Source organism: Tamandua tetradactyla, chromosome 3, assembly GCF_023851605.1.
Source record: "Tamandua tetradactyla isolate mTamTet1 chromosome 3, mTamTet1.pri, whole genome shotgun sequence".
Classification (NCBI taxonomy): domain Eukaryota; kingdom Metazoa; phylum Chordata; class Mammalia; order Pilosa; family Myrmecophagidae; genus Tamandua; species Tamandua tetradactyla.
The window spans coordinates 1,763,875-1,780,449 of NC_135329.1; the positions used below are offsets into that span (position 1 = coordinate 1,763,875).

The 16,575-nt window shown below is 46.0% G+C and overlaps 1 protein-coding gene across 9 annotated transcripts in view; it reads right to left on the reverse strand.

Annotated features, from left to right (window-relative positions):
* Positions 1–16,575, reverse strand: part of NT5C1B (5'-nucleotidase, cytosolic IB) — an 83,611-nt gene that overhangs the window by 65,980 nt on the left and 1,056 nt on the right. For 4 of the 9 annotated variants that reach the window (XM_077152153.1, XM_077152150.1, XM_077152149.1 and 1 more), the window contains exons 2-9: positions 15,493–15,585; positions 15,025–15,207; positions 14,327–14,464; positions 12,090–12,518; positions 11,702–11,869; positions 10,716–10,845; positions 8,521–8,643; positions 7,407–7,591 (exon numbers count right to left, since the gene is read on the reverse strand). In XM_077152153.1, the coding sequence (XP_077008268.1) occupies positions 7,407–7,591; positions 8,521–8,643; positions 10,716–10,845; positions 11,702–11,869; positions 12,090–12,518; positions 14,327–14,464; positions 15,025–15,207; positions 15,493–15,585 (1,449 nt within the window). Of the gene's footprint in view, positions 1–1,482; positions 2,209–6,370; positions 6,484–7,406; positions 7,592–8,520; positions 8,644–10,715; positions 10,846–11,701; positions 11,870–12,089; positions 12,519–14,326; positions 14,465–15,024; positions 15,208–15,492; positions 15,586–16,575 lie in introns of those variants that run through there. The other 5 variants (XR_013172268.1, XM_077152146.1, XM_077152147.1 and 2 more) reach the window with 5 other exon arrangements.

Consider the following 16,575-nt stretch of genomic DNA (forward strand, 5'->3'; position numbering starts at 1 on the left):
TCCCTTCTATGTAAGGAAGATATGACTTGTAACATACTCATAACACAAATGGAAAAAGGCTCAAGGCAGGAAAAAAGTCTTCTTAAAAGTGCTGAAAATGGAGATCAGAGGTGGGAAACAGCACTATCACTGGGGATCAGACAGGGCCCTGGTATCGGGACCCCTGAGACTTGGGCCTTGGTTCCAACACTTTGTCCCCAATCGGCTGCTCAAATTCCCTGAGGACCCAGCACATCCCTCTATTTCCCCTCTCTCTCCCCATCCGCATTTTCCCCATTCTTCAAAGCCCACCTGAGGTCTCTCCATTTCCTGACCATTTCCAGCCCATCAGATCTCTCCTTCCTCAGCCTTGTCTGTGCCCCTCATTTGCACTGAGGACAGACCTCTGGTGTCGGCTATTTGAGCTTGCACTTTTGACTTTATCTACCGGATTGCTAAGGTTTAAAATTTCCTAAAGGAAATTAGGTCTGAGTCCCTCTTGTGGTTTTCACATAAACAATTGCCCCAAAACAGCAGGGACTCAAAAAATGTCATTATTGAACATATTTTGGACTTGTTACAGCAAATTAGGGAGCAGATAAAAAGTTGTCTATCAGTTGTGGCTTTCTCGGAACTAGAGTCAGGAGTGGATTATGCATGTGTAAGTGGGGTAAAGACGGAATAGGGAAGAGAGAGCAGGAGAGCGTGTGGGGGAAAGAGGTGGGATCTTGAAGCATGTAACTCTGTAGAGCTTAAGCATGGAGCCTGATGGAACAACCAATCTGTTCAGTATGGGTTTTAAAGCCATGAAATTAATAAGATCTTGATTTAGAAGGCAATGCTACACCTAGGTAAGAGACTGCAAGTAAACATGACCTGGATTTTAATCTTAGGCCTACAAATTATTAGCTGTACATCCTGGACAAGTTGCTTAATCTCTTTGATTCTTGGTTTTTCACTGACAAAAGGAAAGTAATTATAAGACTGTGCTACAAAGGTTTGGGCTTAATAAAACAGTGAGGTCACATGTAAAAATAACCAGTGAACTGTTAAACTGTTATATAAACAGTGAATTGTGCATCACGTGGGTAGATATGGCTAATGATTAATAATTGCTGAAAACAAGGCATCCACAACAGAATGACAACGACAAAGGGTCAGGTCTTGGCGGATGGCGCTTGGCACGTTTTGAAGTACTGGACATGCCCCCACCCCTATACCATACAAACTTGAGCCAAGCTTTCTGGTCCTAACCCAGAGACCTCAATTATGAAGCCCTGTGGGAAAGGTATTTAACCCACCAAGTAAGCCTCCAAGACCCTCCTCCTAGATTTTGCTGGAGCTCTTAGATGGCAAGTGTGCTACAGGGACAGCCAGCTGATTTCCTTCTTAGGGCAAGTGCCCAAATTAGTATAAACAGGCAGGCAGTGACATTCTCATTTTGCATTGATTCAAAGGCTGATGACAGAGGCCACAGAATAAAAAGCTCTAAGTTTTCGAGAGTGCACATGATCATACTATTTCAACATCTGGAGAATGGTGATGGGTAACAATACATTCATCTACCCACATCCCAACTGAGCCACGCTTTGTAAAACTCAGTAAACATATGAAACAACCCCCGGCACTGAAGCCTCCAAGTTATAAGTACATCCTGAAGAGTCGTCATTAGGACTTGCACAAAGACAGGGGTAATGGCACTCAGCCCCACAGATGGCAGAGAAATAGCTTGGAGGTACCTGACGGTTCAAAATGTTTTCTTAAACAATCCAGAGAAAAAACATCCCAAATGAGCTAGGTTATGAGGTCCAGTCTTCTCAAATATCTATCTTATTCCTGCAAAAGAAGTAGCTTCCGTAATACCAGACTGTCAGTGCTTTATTTTCTTCCCCGTCCCTAAGGGATGAGTTTTTGAGCGATGCCATAAGGTACGTGAGTTGTGATGGTGCCAAACTTCTGTGCCCCTTCAACGTGGAACATCTGGTCATCAAAGAAGATGTGGGGCCGGATCTTCACCAGGATGGGGCCTTTGGGGGCTCCAGCGAGGAAGAGCGCCTCGTCGATCTCCAGCCCCCAGCGGCGCAGCGTCTTGAGCACACGGGCGCCTGAGCTGGCTGCGCTCCTGGCTGTCACCAGATAGGTCCTGATGGGGCAAAGTAACCGCTCGTCTTTGGCATAAAATTTCTTCTGCAGTCTGCCTAAATCTTCCAGAAAGCCTTTCAAGGGGCCCTGTGAAAGGAACATATGTCACAGGGGTGAGGAGCCAAAGGAGGAGGACTCTGAGATGAGCGGGCTTTCAAGAGCAGATAACAGGATGGACGACTGCCTGATCCCTGCAGCTGTGCAACGCTGGGACTCCCCACGTGTGTGCTAATGCATGTCCTGCTATGGAACCGCCTCGCATTCCTGGAGTAGACCCAGGGGATCAGTCATTTATCATCTAAACGCACATATACTAAATGTGAAAGAAGGTTCTACAAATAATTAAGCCAAGACGATGGGCATAAACTGGGACTCCCTGTGGCAAATTGGGGTGGATGCTCACTGTAAATAAAACCAGTTGGTCACCAAAAGCACTATTCTCGTGGTTTATGTATTTTGCTTTATAAGGTATTTACTCCTTCATCTAGTTCAACTTTTTTTTCTTTTTGGCCTGGATTCAACCTTGCCTGATATTGACCCTTGCTTGGTGTATCTTTGCACATGCTGTTATCTGCAGCTCTTCAGAGGACTTCGTGTAAGGTGTGTCACTCGCATAGAGTATAGAATTAGACTTTGCTGTCTGATTCCATCGGAAAGTGTTTTTTTAAAAACAATAGTTGTGTTTTAGTTCATTTAAAGTTATTAATATTACAAATATACTTGATCCTGATTCTATTATGATTATTAATTTTCCTTGTTTATACCTTTTAAAGAATTGTATATGTATGTCTTTCTTTGCTTTGTGTATACATGTATGCTTTTTCTGACATTTAGGAAGTTTGCATTATTTTCTTCAAGTGTATAATCCTTGAATCCTCTATTTTATTTTAAATCCAAAATCTACTCTTTACAGTGAAAAATAATTAAATTAGGGTATTTCTTTAACCTCTCTTATATTCTCTATTTATTCTCTACCACCTGATTTTCTCACTTCTTTAATCTTTCTTAGTGTTTGCATTTGAATTGATAAGTAAATATTCTTATATTTCTATTTATTATCTTTAAATTGGATTCTTTGATGTTGGCTGTTTTAGTTGAGAAGTTCATCATACTCACTCTTCTTTAGACCTTTCTTCTATATCCTTCCAGGTTTTATTAGTTACAGAATTCCTATATTATTAGATCACATAATGTATGCTTTCCTTTCTGTCACCCTAGTCCCTACCGTTGTTTTGCTTTTAATTCTATGGTTAAGTGTGTCCTATGTCCATTTGTGCCTTCCTGCTTCCAGTCCTAACATTTTGACCCAACCAGCCCTCCAGCCCTGGTTTTTTCTGAAGGTCTCATGGAAATAATATTCCCTGAGAACAGTATGTTCTAAACTATGTGTTTCCTCTTTATCTGGATGACTTCTGGCTGGATATAGGATCCCTGAGTTACATTTCCTCTCCAGTAGCATCTGATAAATAGCGCTCCACTGTCTCTTCCTTTTGAGCGCTGCTGACATGAGTACTGAGGGCAGCTTTTGCTCCCCATTCAAGTTTTTTAGAATTTTATTTAAATATAGACTATTAGTAAATGATCGGAAAATCTATCTGAAAAACAGTTCGTTAAATATTCTGCAGCTGCACTTTTGCTGTGAGGGCGAGGCTCATGGAGTATGGTATCAGTGGAAATCTGGATTTGCACAAAGAAATGGAGATTCCTGCAAATGGTTAAATTGAAGGTAAATATAATACACATATGTTTGTCTTATTCTTAATTACTTTAAAGATGACTGATAACCAAAAGCAAAAATAATAGCAAGATACTGTGAATTTATTGACATATGACAAAAACATAACAAAATGTGGAAGGGAGGAATTGGGAATATACTATTGTAAATTTTTTATAATACATATACTGTGATATTATGTTGTTTGGCAGTAGACTGTGATTACTTCAAGCTGGATATTTTAAACAGTAGGATAATCAGTGAAAAAATTAAAATGTGTTGTAAGTTAATAGTGGAGATAAAAAAGACTCCTAAAAAAACTCGATAAATTAAAAAACCAAAGGGAAAACAACCAAAGAACACATAGAAAAAATAGAGAAGCACTGAAAAATGCTAGATTTTAATCCAACAAAAGCAACGATTAAATTTTATGTAAATGATCTAAAAGCAACAACTAAAAGACAGGGATTGTTAATTTATGTAAAAGCAAGACCAACTAAATGATGTCTACAAGAAAACTAATTAAATATTAAAATTTAGATAGGTTGAAAGGTGAAAGATAGAAAAAAAATACTATGTAAATGTTAGGGTTAAATAAGTTCAAATAGTTTTATTGATATCAGACAGGTATACTTCAGAATAAGACACCTATTATTCCCACATTTAGCTATAAAATCAGCAACAGTTCCAATAAAAAATCTCGCAGGATTTTCTTTTTTTTTTAACATAAATAGACAATCTGCTTATGAATTTGTATGAAAATGCAAAGGAATTGGAATAGCCAAAACAATACTGAAAAATGACACAGCTGGAGGATTCATGGCACTTGACGTCAAGATTTTCTGTAAAACCACGATAGTCAAGACAGTGTGGTTACTGGTAGTAGGGTGGATACATAGATTAAAAGAACAGAACACAAACAGTGCTGAAAGAACTAGTACATCCATATGCAAAAAACCCCACAAATTAATTCACACTACATCATAATCCTAAATATAAAATCTAAACCTCTAACATTTATGTACTATGACATGGGAGGGACTCTTTGCCACCTGGGGTTGGGCAAAGATTTTCTACATATGATACCAAAGGCACAATTCACAAAAGAACAAATTGACAAATAGGACTTCATTAAAATTAAAATTCCTGTTCTTTGAAGGACACTGTTAAGAGAATGAAAAGACAAAGCCACAGACTGAGAGAAATATTGGAAAATACATATCGGATCAAAGGACTTATACCTGGAATATATAAAGACCTCTCAAACATCAATAATAAAAATGGAAACGACCCAATAAATATGGACAAAAGACTTGAACAGACACTTAAGATACATGGTGCTAAGTTAGTACATGAGAAGATGCTCAGCATCAGCAGTCAATAAGAAAATGCACATTAAAACCATAAGTGAGATACCATTACATAACCACTAGAATAGCTTAAAAAAATGCTACAGTACCAAATGCCTGACAAAATGCAGAGCAGAAGGAATTTTCATACCATGTTGTCAAATTGCAAAATGGTACAGCCATTTTGGAAAATAGTTTGGCGGTTCTGTATAATGTTAGATCTAGTTACCATGAGATCTAACAATCCCTTTCCCACATACTTACACAAGAGAAATGTCAATGCCTTCAACAGGTGACTGCAGAAGGAAACTGTGCTATACCCACACAACAGCATTCTGCTCAGCAAGAAAAAGGAACAATGATTCAAGGCACAACGTGAATGAACCTCAAATGCACTATGCCAAGTGAAAGAAGTCGGATTCAAAAGACGGCATGCTGTATGATTTCCTTTAGATAACATCTGAGAAGGCAGGATTACAGGGATAGGGTCAGGTCAGTGGTCAACAGGGCCTGGAGACTGAGGGCTAGGATGGCTCCAAATGGGCATGAGGGAATTTGGTGACTTCATCAAACTGCTGAGTATCTTGATTTTTGGTGGTAGTTTTACAACAATATGTGTTTGCCAAAACTCTTAGAACTATACAGTAAAAAGAATGACTTTTATTATATGTAAATTATATCTCAACAACTCTGATTTAAAACAAATGCACAGAAGCCACAGAAAATGTTTGGGACGTGGCAGAGGTTAAATTTAGAATGCAGTAGTGACTTGTCACCAAACCCCACCGCAGCCTCATAAACGGCACCAAAGATTGCAAATTCATTCTCCCCAGCTGTCCCATTTGAAGACCCTGGAACACTGTCATGACCACACCACATGCTCCCCACTACCAACTCTACTTGGCAGGAATTGTACTTCATAACTTCTCTCTCATCTGGGCAGCCCACCTGGAGCTGCCCTTGATGGAAAAGCTGCCCTTTCCATGGGAACAGTAGTCTTTGCACCCACTGCCAGAGGGATGGTACATAAAGGCAAAAATGCTTACTAGGAATATGTTGGGTACTTCTGCTACCACTAGCACCGAACTTCACAACTTCAAAAAGGAATTTAATGAAGGAAAAAAGACTGAAAACACGGAGAAAAAGAAACGATGTAAGACAAATATTAAATAATTGGATTACTTACCTGAGATGAGAAAAGGCCTATTTAACATTGTTTTGAAGTAATTCTTTCTTTCTTTCTTTTTTATTGAAGGAATTCTTCTTTGAAGTTTTTCGAAGTATCCTTTTTTAGGAGATCTTCCAGATTTCAAGAACAATGAAAGGATACTATGAAATGGACTCTGAATTTTAGCAATGTAGACTGTTATCAAATATAACATGGAATTTTCCTCTCAATAATGAAATTTGTTAGTATTGGACTATTTCATGACACATGGTGAATGCATCTAAAGGAGCTATGTAGGAAGGAGAAATGAGCTTACATGCACATACAGTTTAAAATCACTTGCTGTAATGTAATACAACAAAGTAGTAAGACCTTTCAGCTTTCAGCTAGTCTGTGCCTCCTATAAATTAGGTCAAAATAACAATAATTACAGTAAGTGCAAGGAAATGTGAGACAGAAAGGACAATTTGGATTAAATTCCTATGGGAAGAGCCATGGAATGAAACAGTTCAGATCCAGTTTAGTCAATATTGTGGTGTTTCCAGTTTCCTTGGGTCCCAACGTTGTAGGTTCTGCTCGTGTTCACGTTGTGAGTTTAACAGTTCAGCTCATGGGTTGATTTGAAAACATGTAAATATTTAGCTTCAGTTTGATTGGATATTCTTAGTTTGTACTTGTTTAAGGATCTTTATTTGGTTCAATGCAAGCTGTCAGTTTTGCAGACTTTCTCAATTAGGCAATGTCTTTCTTATTGAATTTGAGGTCATAGGCAGAGCTTTAAAAATGTTTACTGGCCTATTTGAAATGACCTTACTGATTTGAGACCCTATTATGTGGAAATGATTTATTCCTGGGCATCTGTATTCTCTTTGTCACCCATAATTTGGAGGTGGTGGACCCCTTATGGAAGGTCACAGAAGCATTTCAGAAAGGGTAGAGAAAAGAATGTGAACACAAAAACGTAAGGATGTGTCCAACTAAAATCATTTAAAAAGCCAATGCCACACAATAGTTAGAAGATAAGTAGATGGAAATTAAAGCTCACTGAGCCTACCTGAGCAAGAGGCTTGTTCTCAAGTAGTGCTTCATGTTGACAGAAGGCGTCCAGCCCGTGCTCCTTGGTGACAAGGTCCGGCTCTTCAGAGAAGAGGACAGAGTCCCCGTCAAAGGCCACACGGACCTGCATGTCACAGTAAACCATGTCTTTGGCTCCATCAAACATTGTAGCAGAGGCGATCCCTGGCAAGCCATGAGCACTAGTTAATACCTCCTCTGGACCAGGCATTTTGGTCTCTCTGGTTAAACATAATGGCGATAATGCTCCCTGTACCTTCCCTCTTGAGCTATCACCCAATACCTCAACTCCCTGCACAGGCACGTGCATCAAAGCAGCTGTCTAGACCCTTCTAACATGAAGATGTTAGAATGGCCATAGCCCAGACACCCCTAAACAGAGGGAGGGAGTGGCCAAAGGTGATGGTGGAGTTATACAGAGAAGGTTGGTTTAACAAATGAACATGAATGCTGAATCCCTAAATTGATATCTCTTTTAGTCTCCAGTATCTTAGAGTAGCTAGAAGTAAAAACCTAAAATGGTGGAATTGTAACCCATGTCAAACTCTGAAATATGTTCTACTATTAATTGTGGTGCTGTGCTTTGAAATTTATAGTTTTTTGTATATATGTTACTTTTCACACAAAAAAAGAAAAAAGTCGATTGTGAGGTTAAAAATATTTAAGCCCTCTAGCCTCCTATATCTTGGAGCAGCTGGAAGGAAAACTCTGAAAGGATTGTATGGTAGCCCATGACAGACTCTTAGATCTGTCCTGAAACTACTTGAAGAGTGCTTTGAAAACTACAGCTTTTTATTTCTTTGCTTTGTATATATGTTATACTATACAATTAAAAAAAAGTTAAATAACCCAAACAAACACTGTCTATGTACGCTCTCTTTCTCTAAGGGGTGGTAAAGTGCAGAATGGGGGGACAATCACTGAGGCCGGCCACCCTGCCAAGGCCAGAGGATGAACTTGAGGATGGCCCACTGCAGAAACACCTTAGCGGGAAGCAGGTAAAGAAGCCATATAATCACCTGTGGAGCCCAATGTGTAAATAACTGCTAGAGCAAATCTCTTGAATAACTAGCGGGATAAAAGCAGGTTAATACCTTCTTGTATTGCTTCTTGTACTTTCTCAGGATCTGCAGAAAGATACAGGTTGGTGAGATATGCCTTCAGGTAGCCAATGGGGCTCTTTCCGCCAGTCAGACAGAAGCGGTCAATGAGTAACCCTATTATCAGACAAGAGAGACTTTGTGAGGTCAGAGGCTAAAGTGATGTACGGTAAACCCATGGTGCCAACGGAAGTCATTTCAGCAATAACTGGGGGCCTGAAGTAAGGTTTCAGATGACCTCATAGCACCCATGTTGAAAAGCGTATGTTATTTTGTGGGAGAGCTGGCGGGTTTGGTGCATTACAGCCTGTGAAGCACACCTACACAGACGTGACAGTTTCCTTTCATGATTCCCGTGTGGCAGGCCTCGTTATCCCCGTGACATAAAAGGCACCTGAGAACTGAAGGCTTGGCTAAGCTCACGCAAATATGCTCCCCTGTGGGACTTCTGATGAGAGCAGAGCAGCGCTCTTCTCCTTGGATTACAGCAGTCTCGTTTGGTGAAAGGGGCAGTTAAGATGTAGGTGAATTTTAAGGCCCTGGTTTTCCATTTCTTCAGTAACAATACACTAATAATATAAAGTAATGCTTATATTTAAACTATTTTCCAAAAACAAAAACAAAAAGTCTAAAATTGTCACTTTCCTCCCTTGAAATTTTAAATGCAATTCTGAGCAGACTAATTAATGATTATTTAAAAAAGAACAACACTGGATGTTTTTCTGAATATTCTGAAATTCCACTAAATATTTACGTACAAAACGCTCAGTGCTGGGTTATTTATAGAAGCAAAACATTGTCCAAAAATGTGGGAATAAACGTTAACACTACGCATATGATGAAATATCATGTGCCTATTCATAGTCTTTTTAGATATATGATAAATAGGAAATAAGCACATGGGATAAAGCAGAAAACTATGTGTGGTCAGCTGTTTCTGCTCTGCCTGTGCTAAGAGGACAGTACATAGTCGGGGTGGAGAGGTCTGCTTTGTTCTTAACAAGTGGCCTCCCTTTTATACTTATGCCAAAAGTGGACTTAAGTGGCCCAGTTTACTCTTTGCGGACAAAATTGATTTAATGATCCAGAACTTATCTGATGCCACTGGGACTTCAGACAGGGTTAAAACCGTTGTCCCGTTCTTGAGGAGATCACAGATTACTGAGGACTTAGGCCTATCAAGAGGCAATTATCATACAGTGTTATAAAGACCCCACGGCTGTGTGAGGGGTCAGGGCTTTGGCCGGTCATCAGCAGAATTAGTACGGTGCCGACGTGATCGGGTGCCCCATGAGCTCTGTGGCGAGGGATCCATGGACTTGCTGACTCCCGTAAGGTGGTGACCTAAAGTAGTGACCACGTTCACCAAGAGACTGCTGCAGACCGGCTCCATATAAGGCCTCTGCATGCATTCTGTCTTCTCCATCAAGGCGCACTTTTAAAAGGTAAGATTTTATTTCGATGTATCAGTAAAATATGAGCTTTACAATTAGAATAACACAGAACTCATAACTTGGAATATATGCCGATTATTTAGAAGTATACACGACTTAAGCCTTGAAGAACATAATGGCTTATTCTGTCTCCAAAGGAGGCAGGCTGAAGGTACCCACACAGGGTGGCAGGGAATTCCCGAGCGGCCAAGACGGAGGCCTTGCTCTTAGCGCTCCCACACGCTGACGGGAACTCGAGGAAGAGACGAGAACCGACGACGTTTTCCATGTAAAGGCATAAAGGCAATGTTACTGCCATAACTATGGATTCGATGTGTGGGGAGGGCGCGCGGACGGGGCAAATCAGAGTCTGCGAGTGGAAAGGAGAGGTGAAAACCTTTAAACCGCTAACATATATCTGTGGCGAGCAAGAATTTTGATCACAGAAAGCCTTCGGGTTGACGGCTCCTTGAAGTCAAGTTCAGAAGTGAAAAACATAAAACAGAGAAATATATGGCAGCACCTAGGATTAAGACTTTGAAATTCACACATGACAAGTTAAGTCCAGAGCTTTGGATCCAACTCCATGCTGAAGTTAAAGCTGAACACGCCTCTCCTGCCCTGACATAGGCAAATAAACATTCCCCGCGCAGACGGGGGTGTCACATCAAAGCGCTGCGCTCCGGCCCCCGCCAGCAGAACAGCGCGGCCCCTCCTCCCGGGTGCAGGCAGGGCTGGGGGGGTTGTTTTTCTTACCGTAGTGGCTGACGCTGTTTATGAGCCGCAGTCCCACCTGGGCGTGGTCACTGGCCATCAGCACGATGTCAAACCGGTCCTGCTCGTCGGGGTACAGCTCGCAGAGCCGCGCATTCACGTGCTGCAGGGCCTGCGGGGCACAGACGCCAGCGCGTGGGGCGGGGGCCGGCGGGCTGGGGGTCTGCGGGGGGGGGGGGTCAGCTCTCAGTGCCCGCCTGCGCCAGCGTCGCTGAGGGTGGCGGCTCCGCCAAGGCAGGGAAGTGCCATCCGTTTTTCCACGGAGGTCTCCCAGGCCTGCGGCCTTTGGGTGACGTTCACCGCGGAAAGGGGCAGTTTTGTCGGGAGTTGTTAAGATTCGTGGTTTGTTCTCTCTGGGCGAGAAGCAGAGAGAAGGGTCAGGCTAACTTTTGTCCCTATTCCTTACACTGGAATTTTGGACTATGGTTGCCAGTTTCCTCCCAGCTTCCACCACACCCCAGAAGGACTTTCTACCTGCAATCTGTAGGGCTGTCGTTTATTTCTGCAGAGCTATGATGTTACTGGGCAGTATTTGTGCACGTTTGTAGGGGTGCGTGTGACAGCCGCTGTGCTTCCGTGAGTTCAGAGCCCCTTGCCCGGCCACCAAACATGCCCCTGAGTCCCAGACCACCGTGCTCGCCTTCCTGGGGCATGTTTTGGGGCCAGAGCAGCTGAGCTGAACTTCATTTCACAACTGAGGCCCATTAGTGCTTCTGGCCACTCCTTCTAAGACGCCACACAGGCCTGAGGTCCCGGGACAGAGCTTCCACTCAGGCCCGGCCCGGCCCGGCCCGGCCCGGGGCATGGGCAGCAGGCCTTCCTTGCGGTCTGGAAGCCCCGGTGGGCGCTGGGCCCGGCCAGGGCGGACCGGGAAGGGGCGGCGGGCGCGGGTGGCCTCGGAAAGGGAAGCTGGTCGGCCAAGGGCGCCTGGGTGCGCCCTGGTGGCTCGGCCCAGGGCTCTGGAGTACCTTGACGAAGCGGAAGGCGGGCCCCGGGGTCAGGATGACGTTTTCGTTGTTGAGCTGATACTCCATGTACTTCTCCAGACCCTCTTCCTCATAGATCTTCCTGCCATCCCCCATGTTGAAGAGGGCGCGCGAAGACACCGCGATGGTGATGGCGTGCTTGGGCTTGGGCTGCGGAGAGGGGCGCGGGGTCAGGGCTGGAAGGACCAACGGGGCCTGGAGGGAGGGCTGATGCAGGCAGCCCGGACCTGGAGGGAGGGAGGGAGAGGTGTGGGCAGCTGGGGCCTGCAGGGAGGGCGTGTGCGGGCAGCGGGGCCTGGAGGGAAGGCGCGGCTGCTACTGGCGTGGCCCGCTCTCCCTGCCCCTGCGAGGGCGCGGAGGGGAGGCTCACCCGCCGCGGGCGCGAGCCGCTCGGGCTCTTCTCGTAGGGCGCCTTGGCCGAGGCCCAGCCCGCGTCCGCGTCCTCGCGCTCCTGGCGCCGGTACTCCGACATGCAGTCGCGGTCCTGGTAGGTGGACAGGGAGTAGTGCGCCCTGCGCGCCGTGTGGGCCTTCCACTCGCTGGGGGCCGCGGGCGCCACGTCCCGCGAGTCGCGGGCGTCGCGGAGGCCCCGGCCCACGCCGTGCGCCCAGGCCTCGGGGACGTCCTGCGTCCGGCTGCTGCGCTGCGAGCTGGGCTCGGGCTCCGGGGGCGTGGGGGGCCGCGAGTCCTGCCGCACGGGCGGGGAGGGCTGCGCCGACAGCGGCCGCTGCGGAGAGTCGCGTCCGTGCTGGCTCGGGGAGGAGGATGAGGTCCGGGAGGTGTCGGAGTTGTTGGGGAGCTGCCGCAAGGAGACGCCAGTGAGTGCGAGGCCTGCCCACCTCCCTGTCCCCATCCCTGCCCGGACCCGTCTAGGTCTCCGCTCAGCGCTGTCCCCTCCCCCTGGCCGGTTTCTGCTCCATTCCTAGGCCCTGGAGGGATCCTGATTGCCCTCACCTTTCCTTCAAGTAGGGCGGGGGGTGGGGGGGAGGGTTGCCGCATTTCAGGCCCCCAAGGATTTGCTATTTCTGCAGAATGGACAGTCAGTCTGCCTTTACCACCCGCTAACTACCCCTCAGCCACTCACACAGGTTTTTACAGCAGGGACATAGTTTGCAACATTGTGCACTTCCCTGCTGGGCCTGTTTGAATCTGCGGTGGACCCAGAAAAGCCATGTCCTTTAATCCACATTCAGTATTGCTGGGTGGGAGCTTTTTGATTGTTTCCATGGAGATGTGACCCACCCAATTGTGGGTGATAACTTTTGATTAGATGGTTTCCATGGGGACGTGTCTCCCCCCATTCGAGATAAGGTGCTGAAGCCTCAGAGCCACAAGACCCTCGAGAGCAACCAGAACCCCAGAGCCCTTTGCAGGCTCTTTGGAGATGAAGAAGGAAAAGCCCCCAGGGGAGCATCATGGAACAGGAAGCCTTGAGAGAAAGCTAGCAGTGCTGCTGTGTGCCCTCCCAGCTGAGAGAGAAAACTGTGCCCTTAGGACTGTAAACTTGCAACATAGTAAATTCCCCCTTTTAAAAGCAATTTTGTTTCTGGTATATTGCATCCTGGCAGCTTTCAAACTGAAACACCTGCCCTATACCTGCCGGGAAGAACCTCCAGGTAAAGCAAAGGGTTTGAATAAAGGGTGCTGCCTGCCTGGTCTCCTATACCTGCGGGGAACAGCCTCCAGTAAAGCAGAGGGCTGGAATAAAGGGTGCTGCCTGCCTGGTCTCCAGTTTGCTTGATGAGGAAGTCACACCACATGCCCTCCCCAGAAGTCTCCACTCTGAGCCTCAGGGACACGGCTCTTCCGGTTTGCCACATGAGTAATGCAGTGATTGCTGGGAATGTGCACAGGCTGGGGAGCACATAGGCCCCTCCTCTCCACGGCCTTCAGAGCTTCACGCTCCACTGGGAATTACCTGGAGAGACTCATCTTCCCACAGAAGAAGGGGCCACTCTAGAGAAAGGACCTCCTTACTAAGGGGTGCCGTGGGTTGAGTATCCACCTATTCCCGCAGTGCTCATGACTGCCTCCCCTGTGACTCAGGGAAAATTCTTGGCTAGATTATTGAGCTGAATCTGACAGAGAGGAAACGGTATCGATGGAGCAGGCAGGGACACTTCTCCCTAGGATGAGCCTCCTTTGCTCCCTGCCTTCAAAAACAATTTCAGAACTGTTTTTTTTTGTTGTTGTTGTTGTTGTTCTGTGGCCTATTTAAGGGCTCAGAGTAGCACATAATCCTATGCCTTTCAGTGATTTTTCTGTTCAGGTGGTCTTTCCATCCCCTTTTTTCTCTCCTCTGCGATCACAGATACCCAGTAACAGTGAGAAGGAATGAATGAAAGAGTGCAGAGCATAACGATGAAGGAAGGGGCTTCCAGTCCCAGGGGCCCTGGGTCTTAATCCTAGCACTACCATTTATTAATTGAAACCTTAGGCTTCGGTCCTGTCACTGTAAAATAGGGTGGGGTGGGGGGTCTAGTGGGGGCTAAATGAGCTAAAACGCGTGAAGTGCATAGCATGTGGCCTGGCACATAGGAAGCATCTATAAATCTTAGCCATGACTATTATTTCATCATCTTGTCCTCCCTTTCACCTCTGCTCTACCTTAACACTTGTGTTCCTACTTCTGGCCTCGTCCATGGAAGGGGCCCTGGTGGACGGACTGCGAGACGTTCGAGACCACTGATTTCGCACGAGGTACCCGCGGGAGTCTGTCTTCGGCACTGCTACTTCTTGTGATCCCTGTTAAGAAGAAGAGAGATTTAGGGGTATCCCACCCATCACCTCCTCCTTCCATGCATGTGCCCACAGAATAGCCAAGTGAGGCTACAAACGGCAGGACCCAGTGTGAGAGTTCCTGCCCTCTGTGCCCCTTTATTTATCCTTGGCCCTTGGGTGCTGTCCTGGCTCAGGTGCGTTGTAAATTCTGTGTGGGGCACCCAAAGCCCAGAAGCAAATCTGATAATGTATCTTTTCCTCTGTGACTTCTCTTATTTGCTACTTAACACCATTGGCCATCCTTCCTCCCTCCTACCCACTCTGCCCTTAGGTATGAGCCTGTCAGCAGATGCTAAAACAAACACATCCACCAGCTTTGCGCTGGTCCAGAAACAAGGTCGCAGCAGGACTCGGAGGCTGTTGCTCCAGAGCGGTAGAGACTCCGGCATTCCCTTCAGCTGCACGAGAGCCGGGAGGCCATGGCGAGGCAAGTGGGGTGGATCTTGCTCCTCCTGTCCTTCCCCCCACCCGGGTTGCCTGCGGTGCCCTCAGATGGGGACGCCGGCCGTGCGGCCTCCGCTCACCCTGCTCGGCGCGCTCTGCCGGCCCTGCTCCCACAGCAGACACAAGTGAATGTAAATGCGTGTTGGGCGGCAGGGGCCAAGGAGGGTTGTTCCCTCGGCTGCACAAAGGCAGCGTCTACACGGCCAGGGGCCCCGCGGGGCACACCATCTCGGTGGGTGATTCGGTTTGACTGCACGTCTCATCTGAAAGATTGTGCAGAAATTGGTCAGGGCGGCGACCAGCGTCCCTTTCCCTCCCTGATTGGAACCAGGCTCCTCCCAGAGGCTGAGCAGCCAAATCAGCACAGTGTCGCGGCCACGCGTGGTCGCGGTGGTGCGGGTGGGAGGGGAGGGCAGGGACCGGCTTCTCCTGGACGTTCCTGACGCGGGCAGCCAGGGCTGAGCTCGCAGCTGCGCCCCTGCTCCCCTGCCAGCTGCTCTCTTTTGCGCCAGCTCCTGCTCTCCGCCCACCTCACCACGGCAGCTCACCTGGGTGCCAAGAGGAGCGCCTCCCGATTTCTCAGACCCTTTTCTTTTCTCTGCTTCTAGACTCTCTGTCGAGTACCTCATTCCAGTCTCGTTCTTAACATGGAGACAAAGAATGTTTGTTATTATTTTTTTGTTTCAGGGCCATTTGAAAGAGACCTTGGGTTTGGGAATAAAAGGATAAGTGAAATGTAGAATTTGTCTCTTTGCCCATATAAAAATATATGTAAACTGCCCCCCTGTTCTAACAAGCATTAAGTGGAAATAACAGGTATTAGGGAGCTATAGAAACAGGTGTTTTTGTTTTAATAACATAGAAATTTCTTGATTCAGAGATTTGAGACATGGGGTGCTTATCAGTAAAAACATGGGATAACATGGAAACTCTGTTCTTTTTATGGGAGAATTTTCCAGAATTTCTAAAGATTGCTGCTTATGGAACTTTTTCTTTTGCCATGTGAATTGAAAATATTAGTTCTTTTTTCTCTTTTTTTTCCCTAACTCTATCTCCAATTTTCTGTGGCTCTAAGCCTCAGCAATCATTTTTTAGTGTGACTTTTAAAATCAAGGCCCTTAATCCTGTACAGATTTATTGGCAAACATGTCCTCCAGAAGCTTCAATCTTATCACTAAGTTCTCATAACATCTAGAGTGGAAAGGGGGTTTCCTATCTACAAGCTTATAGGGAGAACAGTGTAGGAGAGGACAACAAAAAGATAATTCACATTTTGAAAACCTATTCACATGCTTATGTTTTCACTCTCAGTTGGGGGTGGCACTTAAGGAGCAGTATTTGTACTGTTCTAAGTTAATTCAGTAGCTGTAATGAATATTGGTGTTGTTTATTTAAGGAGCTCAGCTTCTAGGTCAGACAAAAGTCCCCTGGGTCACTCTTCCCAGTTCCTCATGCCCAGAGCCTTGCACCTAAAGAGAAACCAGATCAGCACCAGCTTAATGATCGATTCTGTGATTGCAGAGATTGGTATTGCCATATGGCCTTGAACTCATCCTAAAATCCGTCCATCAAACCCACCATAAACCCCTGACTCTTCTAACTCCGAAAGACCTCTTAAGTCAATCTGTCTC